The 15393-nt window shown below is 43.7% G+C and overlaps 1 protein-coding gene and 1 long non-coding RNA gene across 2 annotated transcripts in view; both read right to left on the minus strand.

Moving 5' to 3' along the window:
- LOC141082673 (embryonic protein UVS.2-like) overlaps nucleotides 1-10490 on the minus strand; it is a 31371-nt gene extending 20881 nt beyond the window's left edge. Inside the window, exons 1-4 of the mRNA XM_073566620.1 lie at nucleotides 10487-10490; nucleotides 10249-10383; nucleotides 10042-10159; nucleotides 6252-6430 (exon numbers count right to left, since the gene is read on the minus strand). Of these exons, the coding sequence (XP_073422721.1) occupies nucleotides 6252-6430; nucleotides 10042-10159; nucleotides 10249-10383; nucleotides 10487-10490 (436 nt within the window). The remainder of the gene's footprint in view (nucleotides 1-6251; nucleotides 6431-10041; nucleotides 10160-10248; nucleotides 10384-10486) is intronic.
- Nucleotides 10491-10525: 35 nt separating this feature from the next.
- On the minus strand, nucleotides 10526-14513 carry LOC141082745 (uncharacterized). Its single transcript, XR_012230574.1, has 4 exons — nucleotides 14477-14513; nucleotides 12936-12963; nucleotides 11725-11769; nucleotides 10526-10574 (listed from the first exon to the last, which is right to left on the minus strand). It is a non-coding gene; the product is annotated as an uncharacterized lncRNA (long non-coding RNA).
- Nucleotides 14514-15393: the final 880 nt, after the last annotated feature.

Raw genomic sequence — 15393 nt, forward strand, 5'->3', positions numbered from 1 at the left:
TTCCATACCTCTGAGATGGGCCAATCAGATCAGGACAAGGACCTGAGTACGTGACCCCCGATCTTCACTGGGAGATCGTCGCGTGGGCATGCCCAGTAGCGCAGCGAGAGGACTTAGCCTCTGGAGTGGGTTCCTGCAAAGCAGGTTATGATACCATTGCTGGTCCAGAGGTGGCAGCAACATCTAGACCCAGAGAGCTGGTCTGAGCAGGGCGCCTGGATCGCTGAGATTGCTGTGCAGGTCCCTGAGCGGTCGGAAAGGAATGTGAGACCGCTGGATGTATGGCTCTGGATTCCTGCCGTGCAGCAGCAGGAATCCGATGCCTAACATTACCCCCCCTCCTAGGGCCCACCCCTCTGAGCCTCGCTATGCTCAAAGGCTGTGATCAGGAGCGGAGCGTGGATGTTCTCCACTGGCTACCTGGTGCGGGCCTCTGGACCATGACCCTTCCAGTCCACCAAATAAAACTTTGCCGAGCACAATCCTGCGTCCCACAATGGCGTTAACCTCAAACTCGTCTGAAGACCCGGCAGATGACTCAGAGAACTGGGCCATGTGAACAGGATTGAGAAGGGACATGTGGAAATCGTCAGAAATGGCTAAATGTGGAGGAAGAGCCAGGCGGTAGACCACAGAGCTGATTCGCTCGAGAACCTTAAATGGTCCTATGTATCGTGGCGCGAACTTGGCCAACTCGGCCCACAGCTTGATGTTTTGAGCAGAGAGCCACACCAAGTCGCCAGGGGAAAAGGTTGGAGCGGGTCGCCGATGTGTGTCGGCGGATGCCCTCATTCTTTCTTTAGAGGCACGAATAGTATCCTGAGTGCAATCCCAAATGTCGCGAGCCTCCACTGCCCAGTCTGCCACCCTAGAGTCAGCGGAGGACACTGGCTTCGGGACAGGGACGTGCGGATGCTGGCCGTAATTTAAAAGGAACGGCGTCTGACCAGTGGAATCAGCCACTGCATTATTCAGGGCAAATTCAGCCCTTGGTAGCAAGGATGCCCAGTCATCCTGCTTGGCAGAGACGAAATGCCGCAGGTACGAGACCAAGGTTTGGTTGGCTCTCTCAACCAAGCCGTTCGTCTCAGGATGGTAAGCGGAGGACAGGTTTAGCTCAATGCTGAGTAGGCTGTAGAGCTCCCTCCAAAACCGGGACACGAACTGGGGACCTTGATCACTATCAATTCTGTTCGGCATGCCATGCAGATGGAATACATGTTTTATGAACAGTGTGGCAAGACCACAAGCGGAAGGCAACCGTGCGAGTGGCACCAGATGCACCATTTTAGAAAAATGGTCGCTGACCACCCAGATGACCATACTGTCACCACAGTTGGGCAGGCCAACCACAAAATCCATGCCAACCATCTCCCAAGGTCTTTCCGCCACCGGCAGAGGATACAATAACCCAGCCGGCCTCTGTCTAGAGGACCTGTTCCGTGCACACGAGACACATGCTTGTATGTATTCCTTAGTGTCTCGAGACATGTGCGGCCACAAATACGACCTTGCCAGGAGTTCTGTGGTCTGCTTATTGCCAAAGTGACCACCCACCCTGGACACGTGTGCCCATGCGAGAACCTCCGGTCGCAGCTGAGGAGGCACAAAGGTCCTGCCCGGTGGCACTCGAGAGCAACTGGAGCCACGGTCGTAAAGCTCTCTGAAGGGAGAAAGAGCCATGGCTCAGTCTTCCCTTCCTCCACTGAGACCACCGAGCGCGAGAGAGCATCCGCACGGACGTTCTTCTCTCCAGAGAGATAGTGCAAGGTGAAGCGGAAGCGGGAGAAGAATAGCAACCACCTACCCTGATGAGAGTTCAAGCGCAGGGCCGTTTGTAAATAGACCAGATTTTTATGGTCCGTATGCACCTGGAAGGGAAACCGGGCTCCCTCCAGGAGATGTCTCCACTCGGAAAAGGCCAACTTCATTGCTAGCAGCTCCCTGTCCCCGATGGAGTAATTCTTCTCCTCTGGTGAGAAGGTCTTAGAGAAGAAGAAGCAGGGATGCTTCCGACCTTGAGCATCCTTCTGGAAAAGGACTGCTCCTGCACTGACGGAAGAGGCATCTACCTCCAGGATAAACTGTTTATCCACATCGGGACGGTGTAAGATGGGAGCGCCAGCAAAATGGGATTTTAGAGACGAGAAGGCCTTGGAGACCTGTTCAGACCAAGCGTTAGAATAAGCTCCTTTCTTTGTGAGAGCAACCAAAGGAGCTACCAGTGTGGAGAAGTCAGGTATGAACTGGCGGTAATAGTTGACGAACCCTAGGAAGTGCTGCTCCGCTTTGAGTGAGTGGGGTTCCAGCCAGTCCATTACCGCTTGCAGTTTGGCCGGATCCATAGCAAACCCCTGGGTCGAGATGATGTAACCAAGGAACGGCAAGGACTCCAGCTCAAACAGGCACTTCTCCAGCTTGGTGAAAAGAGAGTTCGCCCGCAGATGGTTGAAGACCCTGCAAATGTCTCTCCGGTGAGAGGTCAAATCTGGCGAGAAGATGAGGATGTCATCTAGATAGACCACCACCGAGGTGGAGAGCATATCGCGGAAGACGTCGCTGACGAAATCCTGGAAGACCTGCTGTCTTCATTACAATGGCCGAAGGGCATGACCAGATATTCGTAGTGGCCATCTCTGGTATTAAAGGCTGTCTTCCACTCGTCACCTTCACGAATGTGGATCAGGTTGTATGCCCCCCGTAGATCTAATTTAATAAAATTCTGGGCCCCTCACAACCTGTCAAATAGCTCAGAGATCAATGGGAGAGGGTATTTGTTTTTAACTGTTATGGCGTTGAGACCTCTGTAGTCAATGCAGGGACTTAACTCTCCGCTCTTCTTCTGCACGAAAAAGAGCCCTGCACCAGCCGGCGACACCGACTTTACGATAAAACCTCTATCCAGGTTCTCCCGGATATATTGAGACATAGCCTCTGTCTCAGGGAGTGATAGCGGATTCACACAGCCTCTAGGAGGTTCCGTGCCTGGCAGAAGATCTATCGGGCAATCGTAAGGACGGTGCGGCGGGAGCGTCTCCGCAGATTTTTTTTAGAGAAGACGTCGGCGCACTGGTGGTAAGGTTTAGGAAGCGTGGAGAGATCCGCAGGCACTTCACTGGAAGCTACCTGAACACTGACCCTCAGGCACCTTCCCTCACAGTCCTTGCTCCAACCCAGTATATTCCCCGAAGCCCAATCAATATGAGGGGAATGACAACGGAGCCAGGGAACTCCGAGAAGCACCTGGTCGATGCCATCTGGCAAAATGAACAGGGACAGAATCTCATGATGAGAGGGTGAGATTGAGAGCCTGAGTGGGGCTGTCTGGTGGGTCACCTGAGATGGTAAAGGTGCACCATTTACCACTATGATGGTCAGAGGTTGGGGCAGTAACTCCAGTGGAATAGCGTGTTTCTGGGCGAAGGTCGAGGACATAATGTTCCCCTCAGCCCCGGAATCCACGGTAACCTCTACCTCCCAGGTGGAGGCTCTGCTATCTAAGGTCCCTTGGAATACCGATTTGGGAGAAAAGGGATTCATATTTGTCTGGCCACCACCTACGGCCACTGGACGTGATCGTTTTTCCGACCACAGAGGACACGTGCTAGCCAAGTGACCAAACTGCCAGCACTGGTAACAACGTGCGGAGCTTCGCACCGGACGTGGCTTGGGGCCGGTGCGAGACACCTCCATAGGTTCGGAGGATGTAAGCTCCAGAGCGGGAGATCTTAGCGGCTCGGTGAAGGTGGGAGCCAAGTTAACCCTTCGTCTGGATTGCGCACGTTCCAGCCCGCGCTCTATAAACCGGAGATCAATGCGGGTGGAGATGGCAATCACTTTCTCTAGACTTGTGGGGACATCTCTGGTTGCTAGAGCACCTTTGACATGCTCTGCTAACCCTCTCCAAAACACAGGGATGAGTGCTTTATCAGGCCATTCCAGTTTGGAAGCCAATGTCCTGAATTGGTCAGCATAATGGCTGACCGAGAGAGACCCTGTGTTAGGGCCAATAATTGGAGAGAGGTGTCGTGCGTGATCCACGGTCCCAAAAATACCTACTTCAGAGCCGCGAGGAACTGACCAGCGCCCTGAACCACGGGATCATCACGCTCCCACAATGGCGTAGCCCACTCTAATGCCTGCCAGATAAAAGAGAAACAATAAACCCCACCTTGGCAAGCTATGTAGGGAACCGTGCAGCCAGTAACTCAAGCTGGATAGAACACTGACTCACGAATCGGGTGGCGCTGTCACCCGAAAACTTGTCGGGGAGCGGGAGGCGAGATATTGTCGGCATAGGCGTGAGTGTGGGCATGCATGAGACAGCTAGTATAATGTTAGTGATGGCAGAACACACAAAATATAAATAATAGGAAGTGCGTTCGCCGGGTCCACCGTGCAGTAGGTGTAACAACCACTGCTGAGTAATGGCAGATTCGCTATATGGCGGTATACTGCGCTCGGGTTAAATGTCACCCGAGGTGCACAGAGCGGACTCTGTTAAACTCACAGAGGCACTTTAGTGTAAATAAAGCATAAATGCTGAGCCTGTTAGCTTCACAGGTCTCAGCTGGCGTGAACACACGGTATATGGTCACAGGACACGACCCAAGGCAGAAGTCGGTGTCCGTCTTGACCTACCGTGCGTGCTACCGCAAACGCAGGTAAGTGCTGCTAATTGCAGCGCGGCGGTAACTACTGCCACTGTACGACAGTGCCGTGAGGCATAACACTATCGGACGCTAGTATAGCGGTGCGGTATGCACTGTGGCGTATGGCTTGCCACTGACTGGCGCTGACTATAACTCTAATTCCCTAACCACATGCGTAATATCAGAGGGAAGGGGTTTCATAATAAGTCAGTCACCAGAATCATACATCCATCACCATTCACACATAGCAAGTATAGTCTATACTAGCGCATGGCCGAGCGGCCATGTGGGCCTTTTATAGCCATGCACTTCCGGGACCTTCCAGACCTCTGAGATGGGCCAATCAGATCAGGACAAGGATCTGAGCACGTGACCCCCGATCTCCACGATCTTGGCGAGAGGATTTAGCCTCTGGAGTGGTTTCCTGCAAAGTAGGTTGCGCTACCATTCATATTCCAGAGGTGGCAGCAACATCCAGACCCAGAGAGCTGGTCTGAGCAGGTCGCCTGGATTGCCGAGACTGCTGTGCAGGTCCCTGAGCGGTCGGAAAGGAATGGCTCTGGATTCCTGTTGTGCAGCTGCAAGAATCCGATGCCTAAGGGTACCGTTACACATAGCAATGCTCCAGCGATCCCGACAACGATACGGATCGCTGGTGCATCGCTAAGTGGCCGCTAGTGAGCTGCAACACAGGCAGATCTCACCAGCGACATCGCTGGGGTCGGGGGTCGCTACTTACCTGTCAGACGCGGTGATCCTGACGTCCTCCTGCCCGCGTCCATGTCTCGCTCGTCGGCGCCACAGGAAGCGCAGCAGGAAGCGGCCGACGAGAAATGATCCAGGACCTTCTCGCGCGACCAACGATGAGCAGCGGGGGAGCCGGTCGGAGGTAAGTATCACATTTAGCGATATTGCTAGCAATATCGCTGCAACGTCACAAAATCGGTGACTTTACAGCGATATTGCTAGCGATATCGCAGTGTGTAACGGGGGCTTTACATGCTGTCTGTCTTGGGACCAATTTTCCCATCTTATCTTTGATGAAAGAAATTCTTTCTACAAATGTTAACCAGGCACTGGAAACTTTATCTTTTCTACTTATATTTTTCATCATGAGCAGTTGGATCGTGGTGTTCTGTGCTCACTGGGCCATATGCGGTAAGCTGGAAAATCTTTCTCTGTTTTCCATTTTCTCGTAAAATGTGCAGGAGCGTTCTATGGGCCAGTGCAATGTAAGGGTGCAAAGTGACCTCAGTAATAAAGTGCATACTGCAACCCCCAGGTACAAAGCATAACATAAAAGCAAGACAAGAGGGACCAGATCACTTTCATGCTTACTGCTGGCCATTATTATTTCTGATCCAGTCGTATTTGGGACAGGAGCAGTAGCTGAAATGTTGTGGTCATCAAGAGAGGATAGAATGATAGACAATCATGCTATATATTGCATTTGTGGAGCCTCAGTGTTGATGAGACCAAGATTAATTCAATAAAATTGTGTCACCGCTTCCCTGCCTTCTTGCTGTGAGGTGGCATCTTAGAGAGGTGCCTATCCCAGTCTACTCCTCTGCAATTCAGCATTCAGATCAAGTAAATTACCTGGTGATATATACTGGAACATGATGGTGACATAGCTGTCACGGTCACTCCTCATATGCTCATGGTAGAACCCCATGGCATGGTTAAGCTCATGTTGTATAGTTCCTTTATATATGCAACCATATATGGATAACGTAAGCCACTGTCCTCCTCCGACACGGCCCACATATGATGAACAACTAGATAGAAAGATGAAAATTAACACTTTACTATATTGCTCCTTAAAATGTTATTATCAACAGAGGTTAAATTATAAGTTGTAAGATATAAAGCTGTAGGTAGGAGAGACATAGAAAGTTATCTAATATTCCATTTCACATCATGTTATATCGCAGCCAGAATCAGCACTTTTATAGCAATAAAACTGTTTCTTACAATTTTATTTAAGGACTGTGATTGAGTTTAAACACACAATTCTAGTCCTTAAAAAAACAAACTGTTTTATTGCTATAAAAGTTTGTAAGAGTGTTTATTAATAACTGTTTAAGTGTTTTTAAGACATATTTCTTCCCTGTGTATCACCCAGTGACCTGTACAGGTAAGGTAACAATAATGCGCCACTCACCACTATTTGCATATTCACATTCACAAGTAGTAAATGGAGACCTACAACTACAACTGTTTTGTGTACTGTTACTTCTTCTAGGCCTGGAAGGTGGCCTGAAGGAAGCATGATAAAATGCAAAGCAGCTGTAGCCATATGTGTTCATTTTAATACTTGATAGATTAGTGAGTGCCACATCATCTTTATCTGCTTATGTGAAGGTTATTGATGCTGAGCACCCTTGTGCATGACAACAACATCTCAAGAGGCGTGTGTAGAGCAGTGGACGTGCTTTGGACGGATTGTGCTCTACAGAGAATGAGTTTGGTAAATCTCCTGAGTCATTATGCCTGCTCGCACAAGAGCTGCTCTTTATATCAGCTCTTCACTCAAAAGACTAAGGGTCCCGTTTCTCTTAGCGACGCACCAGCGATCCCAACAACGATACAACCTGGTAGGGATCGCTGGTGCATCGCTAAATAATTGATAGTAAGCTGACAAACAGGCAGATCTCTTCAGCGACGCAGCAACGATCCAGCGATCAAACACAGCGATGCGCGCTGGCCAGTGGGACACCGATGAGGAAAAAATGACCCAGGACATTCCTGTAGGATCAGCGATATCCAGCAGGGGGGCGGTCGCTGCTGCGTGTCACATGTAGCGAGATCGCAGGAGAGATCGCTGTAGCGCCACAAAATCGGTGATGCATTAGCGATCTCGCTAGCGATCTCGCTATGTGAGACGGGGCCTTAAGGTAGCTTACAGACAGTTGCTGAGAGATTTCCGGTCTTCATTTGAATTTTGTACATTGTAATAAGTCATATGAGCAAAGTTGACCTAATGAGTAAATCTTCTTATTTATACACAGATGAGAGAATCGATTCCCAGTACTCTGGTCTGTATAGAAAATATTAAAATCTCTGAAGCCCCTAATGAGGGGGCATTCACCCCCCGCCTCTTTCTCTCATACAGAATTGCAGTAGCAATAATAGCTGACTTTCTGAGTCTCTTAGAATTAAAATGGTACAATGACCATAGAAGTGCAGCAAATTAGGTATAGTTGGATAAAGACAAACCTAATTAAAATTCTGGCAGCTCCTAAATAAGGGCCCTTGTAATATGAAGGAGGATGTCTTTTGTGTGCAGACAAAGGTATATAGATTGGACAGGTAATTAAGGCAGGAAAGGTCTATTCAGAGGGTTGGATATCAAGGGTACATGAGTTTAAACTTAGACAGTGGAAGATGCTATTATTATCCTCCAGACTTGGGGTCTCTGAAAGAGAATTATACATATTGGGGCTTGAAAACATCCGATAGTGACTGGACATACATTTTTAGCTTCAAGATGAATCAGGGATGAAGATGCATGCTATTTCATATCGTTTTCTATTAAATATAAAATGTAATAGTTCTGTTCCACACCCCAAAAACCATATGTTATCAGAACCAGAACCAGGCCTCCAGTCAGCCTGTATAAAACTTGAATGGTGGTGGCAGTGAGTAGTCTTGGGTTATCATGGAGTTTGCAGTGACTTTATTGGGGATATATACATATATTCCATGTGTGGAATCAGAGGTGAATATTACATACACTCACTGTTAGTTTATCAATAACTGGCCTATTAGTGGAAACAGCATGCTGCCTCCTCTGCTGCTCATCAATCGCGTAATTGCCCATAAGATAGGGGCAGCAGAGCGCTGTTTAGTCCAAAGATAACAACGGGTGGGTCCAGTTACGACCCCCCACCGGCTGCAATCTTTGACACGGTACATCAGTCAGGTCAGTACTCTATGACCACTGGATGTGAGACCTGCAAATTTCCTTCCTTTCCAGCATTCCTAGCCTTCCTTTGATCAGCAGTAAAGGCACAATGTCATGTGTATGTAAGGCCTCAATAATGACATTGCGCTAGCCTGGCTATTCAAATGAAAAGCCAGGAATGTGAAGGGGTAAGGAGGTTTGTAGGTCTCTTATCCAGCACTGACCTGACCGTTGGACCATAGTCCTCTAAATTGATTCTACCATCCCTAATACAGGTACAATTTTATTATACTCAAAGGTAACAATGACGTGTCCAACTTTACAAGTGTAGTTGATTTCATATTAAGCCTTGAAACTAGTGGGACATGTAAAATCAATGATCACAGAAAGCAATAAATAAACGAACATATAGTCACAGAAAAAAATCTTATTTAGCTAAACTATTGCAGCAGTTCTACAAACTCATCTAAAATTCAATTTTGGTATTTGGACAACCTGGTTCACGTTTAGAATGTATCCTAAGAAACTAAACACAATCATATCAATGATAGAGGTGCTACCAGTGGATATTTGTAACATGATGACTGCATTCCAACATACCCCAAAAAATGGTCTAGGTATAGAACTTACGCACTCTTGGAAGGATGTCGCTTACTGACTAACTCCACTGGAACTTATCTGGTGAGTGTCCATGCAACCCTTGGTTTCCCAAATCTCCACTTCTCATGGTGCTATTATTAATAAGGCTTTATTTGGCAGCTTAGGAAACATAAATTACGTGAACAAGGTAGTCCACGTGTGAGATTTTATAATTGCTAGAAAAGGTTATGGAAAATTTACCTTTTCATTGATTTGATTCTTCAATTAATGAAACATGTATCTTCAGACAGTTTTTGTTAAAAACTGTGATATTTCCAAGTCATATATTCAGTGATTATATTCTATAGACATAGAGTCTATTGACAAGCATAGGCAATGTTGGGGAATGTGACTTTCCTCTTTTACCAAAATGTTCAAAGCTATGACTAAATATGACTGTATTAGGGGATTCATCTCTACAGTCCACCATACACATCAGATGGCTGTCGGCCAAATCATGCTTCGGCTGATTGTTTGGCAGAAAGACCATCTCAGCTGGTTGCTGAATGCACAGGAGACCTTGTTGAGCCGAGAGCTCCTGTGTTCTCTATGAGAAAGCCATCATTGAATATTTCTCTGGAGGAACAATACAAAACACAGTCTGAAATTGAACATAGCCAATTGACATTAGTTGACCGGCACCACCATATACATTAGTGTATCAATCAAACCCGTCAATAACGGTGGGTTCGGCCAATATTAGACTGATGTGTTCACATTAGTGCTAACCAGGCTTCAGAATTCCTCTTGCTTCACCTGATACAGATCTATAAGACTAGATTATAATACTAGAATAATATTTTACTCAAAGAAATGTGATAAAACCTGAAAAGAAGAACTCACCCATCTGCAGATACAATGTTGATGTAATCATTCTCTGCTACCCGAGGCGTAAACCTTAGACAGGTCAGTGATTCGTATTCCTCCATGGCGGTCTTAAACATGTTGCGATGCCAATCGTCTAGTGTTATAAAAATATTTATGTAATTAATCTTTTGTCAAACAATTAGCATGCTCTGCTTAGGTATAAAAAAGGCAAGAGAATCTTACTATAATCAGTTGATAAAGTGTAGGGCACAATGACCGTCCCATCTGCAGATTTGGGCCACAAGCACCGTGTACAGGCTATAGCACTGCGTCCAGCTTTCACCAATATGTCACCCTCTAGTACAGGCAAGGTTTTGTCTAAATGTAGAAAATAGCGAGAGTTTAAATGCTACATGAGAAATGTTCACATCGAGTAATTGTCTTACTTATGCAGTTAACAGATTAAATTAAATTTAATTACACATTAATTAAATATTACCATAAGTTCTTACTTTTGTTAGCCTTCAATATTTTAGAAAAGACTCCTTCAGGTTCTTCTTCCTTAATATCTGTAAGATAACACATGTACATAATAAAGCAATCCTATATTGTAGCTTTATCTTCAGCTATTAGATTTTCTCTGGGAATAGATTTCATATTTATGTTTTGTAACTCTATGAAAAAAGGTAGGATAGATCCGGCTACTCTAACTAAAAACTTAAATCTTTATTTGATCATGTTAAAATATTAAAAGATATCCCAAATATATAAATGGACCAAACACCAACACATTTCTAAGTGTGTAGCACAGCATTCATCTGAATTCTAATCTCTTTAAAATATTAACATTCAAAGTATATTAATTTATCGTTAGTTTGTTTCATTTTTGTTTTAACCTTTGATGGTCAATTAAAATAAATAGGGCAAATAACATAAGTGAGTGTTATGAAATTGGCGCATTAGTTTATACACTCTATATGGATATCATTATTGGGATACAATTCTTAATTAATGAATCCAGAGTTTTTCCTAAGTCCCATTAGATGCAGTGTATAACATCTGTCCTCATTTTCCCTGATGTATATCTCCCAGCCCCTCGTCATGCCATCTGCCTTTACTAACATGTGACAAATGGCTGGGTGTAAAGAGCTCAGTGATACTGTTATAGGAACCACCGATGTAACAAGTCGGTACATGGCATTTTTTCCCTCCTAACTCTTCCCTATCACCTGTGAGTGAAATTATTGAGAAGCGGAAGGAGCTGAAGCAATTTGACCATGTAACGAAAGCAGCCACCACTGGACTCTGGAGCAGTTGTCTGTGATGTGACAGATCACGCTTCTTTATTGGACAGTCTGATGTTCATGTAAGTCTTTATGAATATGTTACCTTCACTATTAGTTACAGTTGTGTCTTGACCGGAAGACCTCATTACTATTTCACGGACTGATTGCTAAGGACATACTGCCTGACAAGCCCATTTAATAAGACCCCGGTTGTAAAGCAATGCATCCCAAGCATCCAGGCAGTCAGAAGTCAATTCATCCCAATCATCGTTACCTCGGGTTATTGATCAGATTCGTGCAAATAGACATTTATATGTGAAACCTCAGGAATAAATGTTTATCACAAGACATGACATTGTCAAAATTATTAAACTTAAAATGTTTTTACAATTCTAGTTATCATTTTTCTCCATTAAACATCGAAAAATCATACCTGATACAGGCTTTGCCAATTTCTTCTTTCCATCTATTACAATATCTGTTAAATTAAGAAGTGTACTAATAATTAAAACAATCATATAAAATACTGAAGGGTATTAATGGCTTCCTAAATGTTAGAGCCCTGGTGGATTTATGGATTGATTAGAGGTAAAAAAAAAATCTGTTTTGTAAAATTCTGTGAAAATGGAGCCGTGATCAATCAGGTGCACCTCCACTCCATTTATTCTTATTGGGATTGCCAGAGGTTGAGAGCTGCTCTTGGCTGGTGTTCGACACTCCTGTGAGAACAATGGAGTGGAAGTATGCATGACTGACCCATGCTTCATTCACATCAGGTCCTTCAGAGACCCAGTTCTTGGGATCGATGGGAGTCCAAGCAGTCAGACCCCCAGCAGTTGGAAAGTTATTCACTACCCTTTGGATAGGGGATCATGTCCAGATTTAAGAATACCCATTTATGAGGAAATCCTACCGGCTTGTTTCTACATAAAACACATTAGATGTGATATGCCATAGTGTAATGCACCTGCTAGATTTGTATACCAATGATCTTCATCTCAATAACGATATTTCCATTGACTGTAATCAAAGACTAGGGTTGTGTTCCTCAGCCTGTAATATAGTAGCTATATTTAGTTCAATGATCTCTTCACATGGTTCTCCAGCATAACATTCTTATGGATATTAGAATGATTTACAATATTTCACCATTTTTGGACAATCTGTGACTAGTATTTAACAATTCCCCTACTTTTCCCTTATTTAGTACATCATCCAGAAGTACTGAGCAGTGTATCTGTGAATTCAGTGCTAGGATATAAAATTCTGCCTGGCTATCCTTCCTCGGCTCCCCGTCTTTCTTTCCCCTTTCCCTACCCTTTAATTTGATTGCTCAATGTGTTTCATGTCCATTTTAGCAAGAAACATTTTAACTGTTTTTCAGAGTGAATGATAAGATCAAAAGGCAGGATAAGGAAGAAGTGGCTCATAAGTGGAAGCAAAAGCATATTTGTTTGATGGCTTACAGTATATTATAATGTTTCTTACATTTGCTTGTATAATTGATATTTGATAGTTCGGCGTGTGTTCATGAATTAACTTAATTTCATATAGTAAATATAAAAGTATTCAATAAAGACAGAAAGTAAAAATAAAGGGAGGACACTGGACAATAACCAGCATCATATCTGAGAGGGAACTTACCATTTTCTTTTAACCCTGATACGGAAAACTGTAGAAGAAATGTGGGCAATCGTTACTTACACTTTGTGAAATTTTTGCTGGAAATAAAGTCAACATAGACAAGATGGAATATTCTGTGCTAAAATTTCCAACATAAACTTTGTATTTTATATAAACTCTTAATCATTTCCCCAATAAACAAAAGAGGAAATAGAAATTACTTGCAATTTCCATTATTGTGAATTTGAAAAGATAAATGTCCCAGAATGTCCCTTTATAATAATAAAATAATAATCTTTATTTTTATATAGCGCTAACATATTCCGCAGCGCTTTACAGTTTGCACACACGATCATCTCTGTCCCTGATGGGGCTCACAATCTAAATTCCCTATCAGTATGTCTTTGGAGTGTGGGAGAAAACCGGAGTGCCCGGAGGAAACCCACGCAAACACGGGGAGAACATACAAACTCCTTGCAGATGTTGTCCTTGGTGGGATTCAAACCCAGGACTCCAGCGCTGCAAGGCTGCAGCGCTAACCACTGAGCCACCGTGCTGCCCTTTGAGGATCTAACGGGAACCTGCCACCTCCAGAAGCCTCATTTATCTGCAGATATAGTGGCAATCGGGCGGGCGATGACAACGTGCTCACTGCTCCGTCCCAAGGACTTACAAAAGAGTGGTAACATTTCAGTGTCTGCTCCAGGGAGTCACCTGCACTGGATTTCACCGCTCTTTTCTTGCAGAGTAACACTTTATCTAGAGGTAATTAGCTGAATACGACAGGCTCTCCCTAATGGCACATTTAGAAGGCAAAAAATCCTCTAAAAAATCATAAAAAACAACTATTAACATGAAGGGTGCCACAAAAATGTATCAGAACTGTACAACTGGTAAAACCAAAATATAGGCAATAACAAAAAAGTAAATGGCTTTATTGTTCCCCAATTTTGTCTAATGTTGCAGAAGGAATCTGTCCAAATGATCCACCCACCCACCTAAATTGTTTATCTTTCAGAGAGCAAAATGAGAATATAATGTTGTTTACACCTTCCCCTAGGCAACCCATTGCTCCCTCACTGGTAAATCTCTGTTTTAATTCAAATGCAAGTTAAACTTAAGTGCTCTGGGTGTGTTAAAGCACTTACCAAGCCATTGTCTCCCTTAAGCTATTTCCTACCCAGTCCTAACTTCTTCTGCTTGATTAGCAACTCATTGGATGCTGTGCAGTCAAGCCAGTGAGCTGTCAGTCAAGCGTCAGAAAGTGTGCCTGGGTGGAGTACAAAATCAAAGAGACCGTACTTGTGAAGTGCTCTGATCATGCCCCGAGCACTTAAGCTTCATTCAGATGTGAACTAAAACATATTGCATAGGGGAAGGTATGGATAGTACTCATCTTTCAGAAAGCAAAATGACTATATACACAGTTTCAGAGGTGATGGTGGTGGATCGTTCTGATAAATTCTCTTTAGCCAAACTAAACTAAGGATTAAAGAATGGAGGAGACATGAAGAACACTTCAGAAAAGGCTTTTCTAATGGGGACATAATAATATATCTTACCTGTAGAGGTGAAGGAAAACTGGTCACGGGTCCCACTACAAAAAGTAATAAAAGGAGGATTATCTTCACATCCATGTTGTTATTTTTATAATATCGGAAGGATTTGTCGAGATGCATGCTAACCTTCATGTCAGGTCTGCTTATATACATGCATCAATCCTATCACAAAGCAGAAATAAAGATATCTGCAACGGTCTGAAGAAGATCCGGGAACAGATATAAGCCTGTTATAGATGTATCATTATTTTTAGATTTTGACTACCATGGAGAAGTTCTTTAATTCGCTCAGCAAGTCCAAGTCTACTGATGGGATTTATAATTTTGTGACTGTCTCAAAACTGACTTGAAAAAACAATGTTTACACCCTGTCACTTATACATATTATTTTATTAATTTATTTCTATAGATACATTTATAATGTCTCAGTTACATGTTTTCTACTGCAGTAACCTAGAATGTTCATAATCTATAGAATGTCCACTTTGCAAAGTTCCTTTCACTGTGTAGTGATCTGGATTTTGTATGGAGAGGGCTCATTTATTTTTTACGAGACAATATATTTGGGTAAAACATTTTTGAATGGAACATGATATCTCATTAGTGAAATGTAGTAATGGGACTGATGATGAAGATCCTATTTTTTGTAACTTTTTAAAACCTATATATGATTTCAATTTGTAATTAGAAAAAAACACATTCTTTTTATTCTTCACTTGGTGACTTTCAGCACAAAAGGCCATAGTTATCATTTGCCTTCCTTTCACATTTTTTTTTAAATCATATGACATTTGTTAAAGTTTTATGTTCAAAATTCTTCAAAATATGCTATACCGGAATTTTAATTAAAAAATGAATTTTATTTTTGTCTTTGACTTGTTTTGCAACATTTTAGAGTAAAAAATCTCACATGCAACATT

The sequence above is a fragment of the Dendrobates tinctorius genome, unplaced genomic scaffold (assembly GCF_039654945.1).
Source record: "Dendrobates tinctorius isolate UK_male_01 unplaced genomic scaffold, ASM3965494v1 ptg000019l, whole genome shotgun sequence".
NCBI classification, from domain to species: Eukaryota; Metazoa; Chordata; class Amphibia; order Anura; family Dendrobatidae; genus Dendrobates; species Dendrobates tinctorius.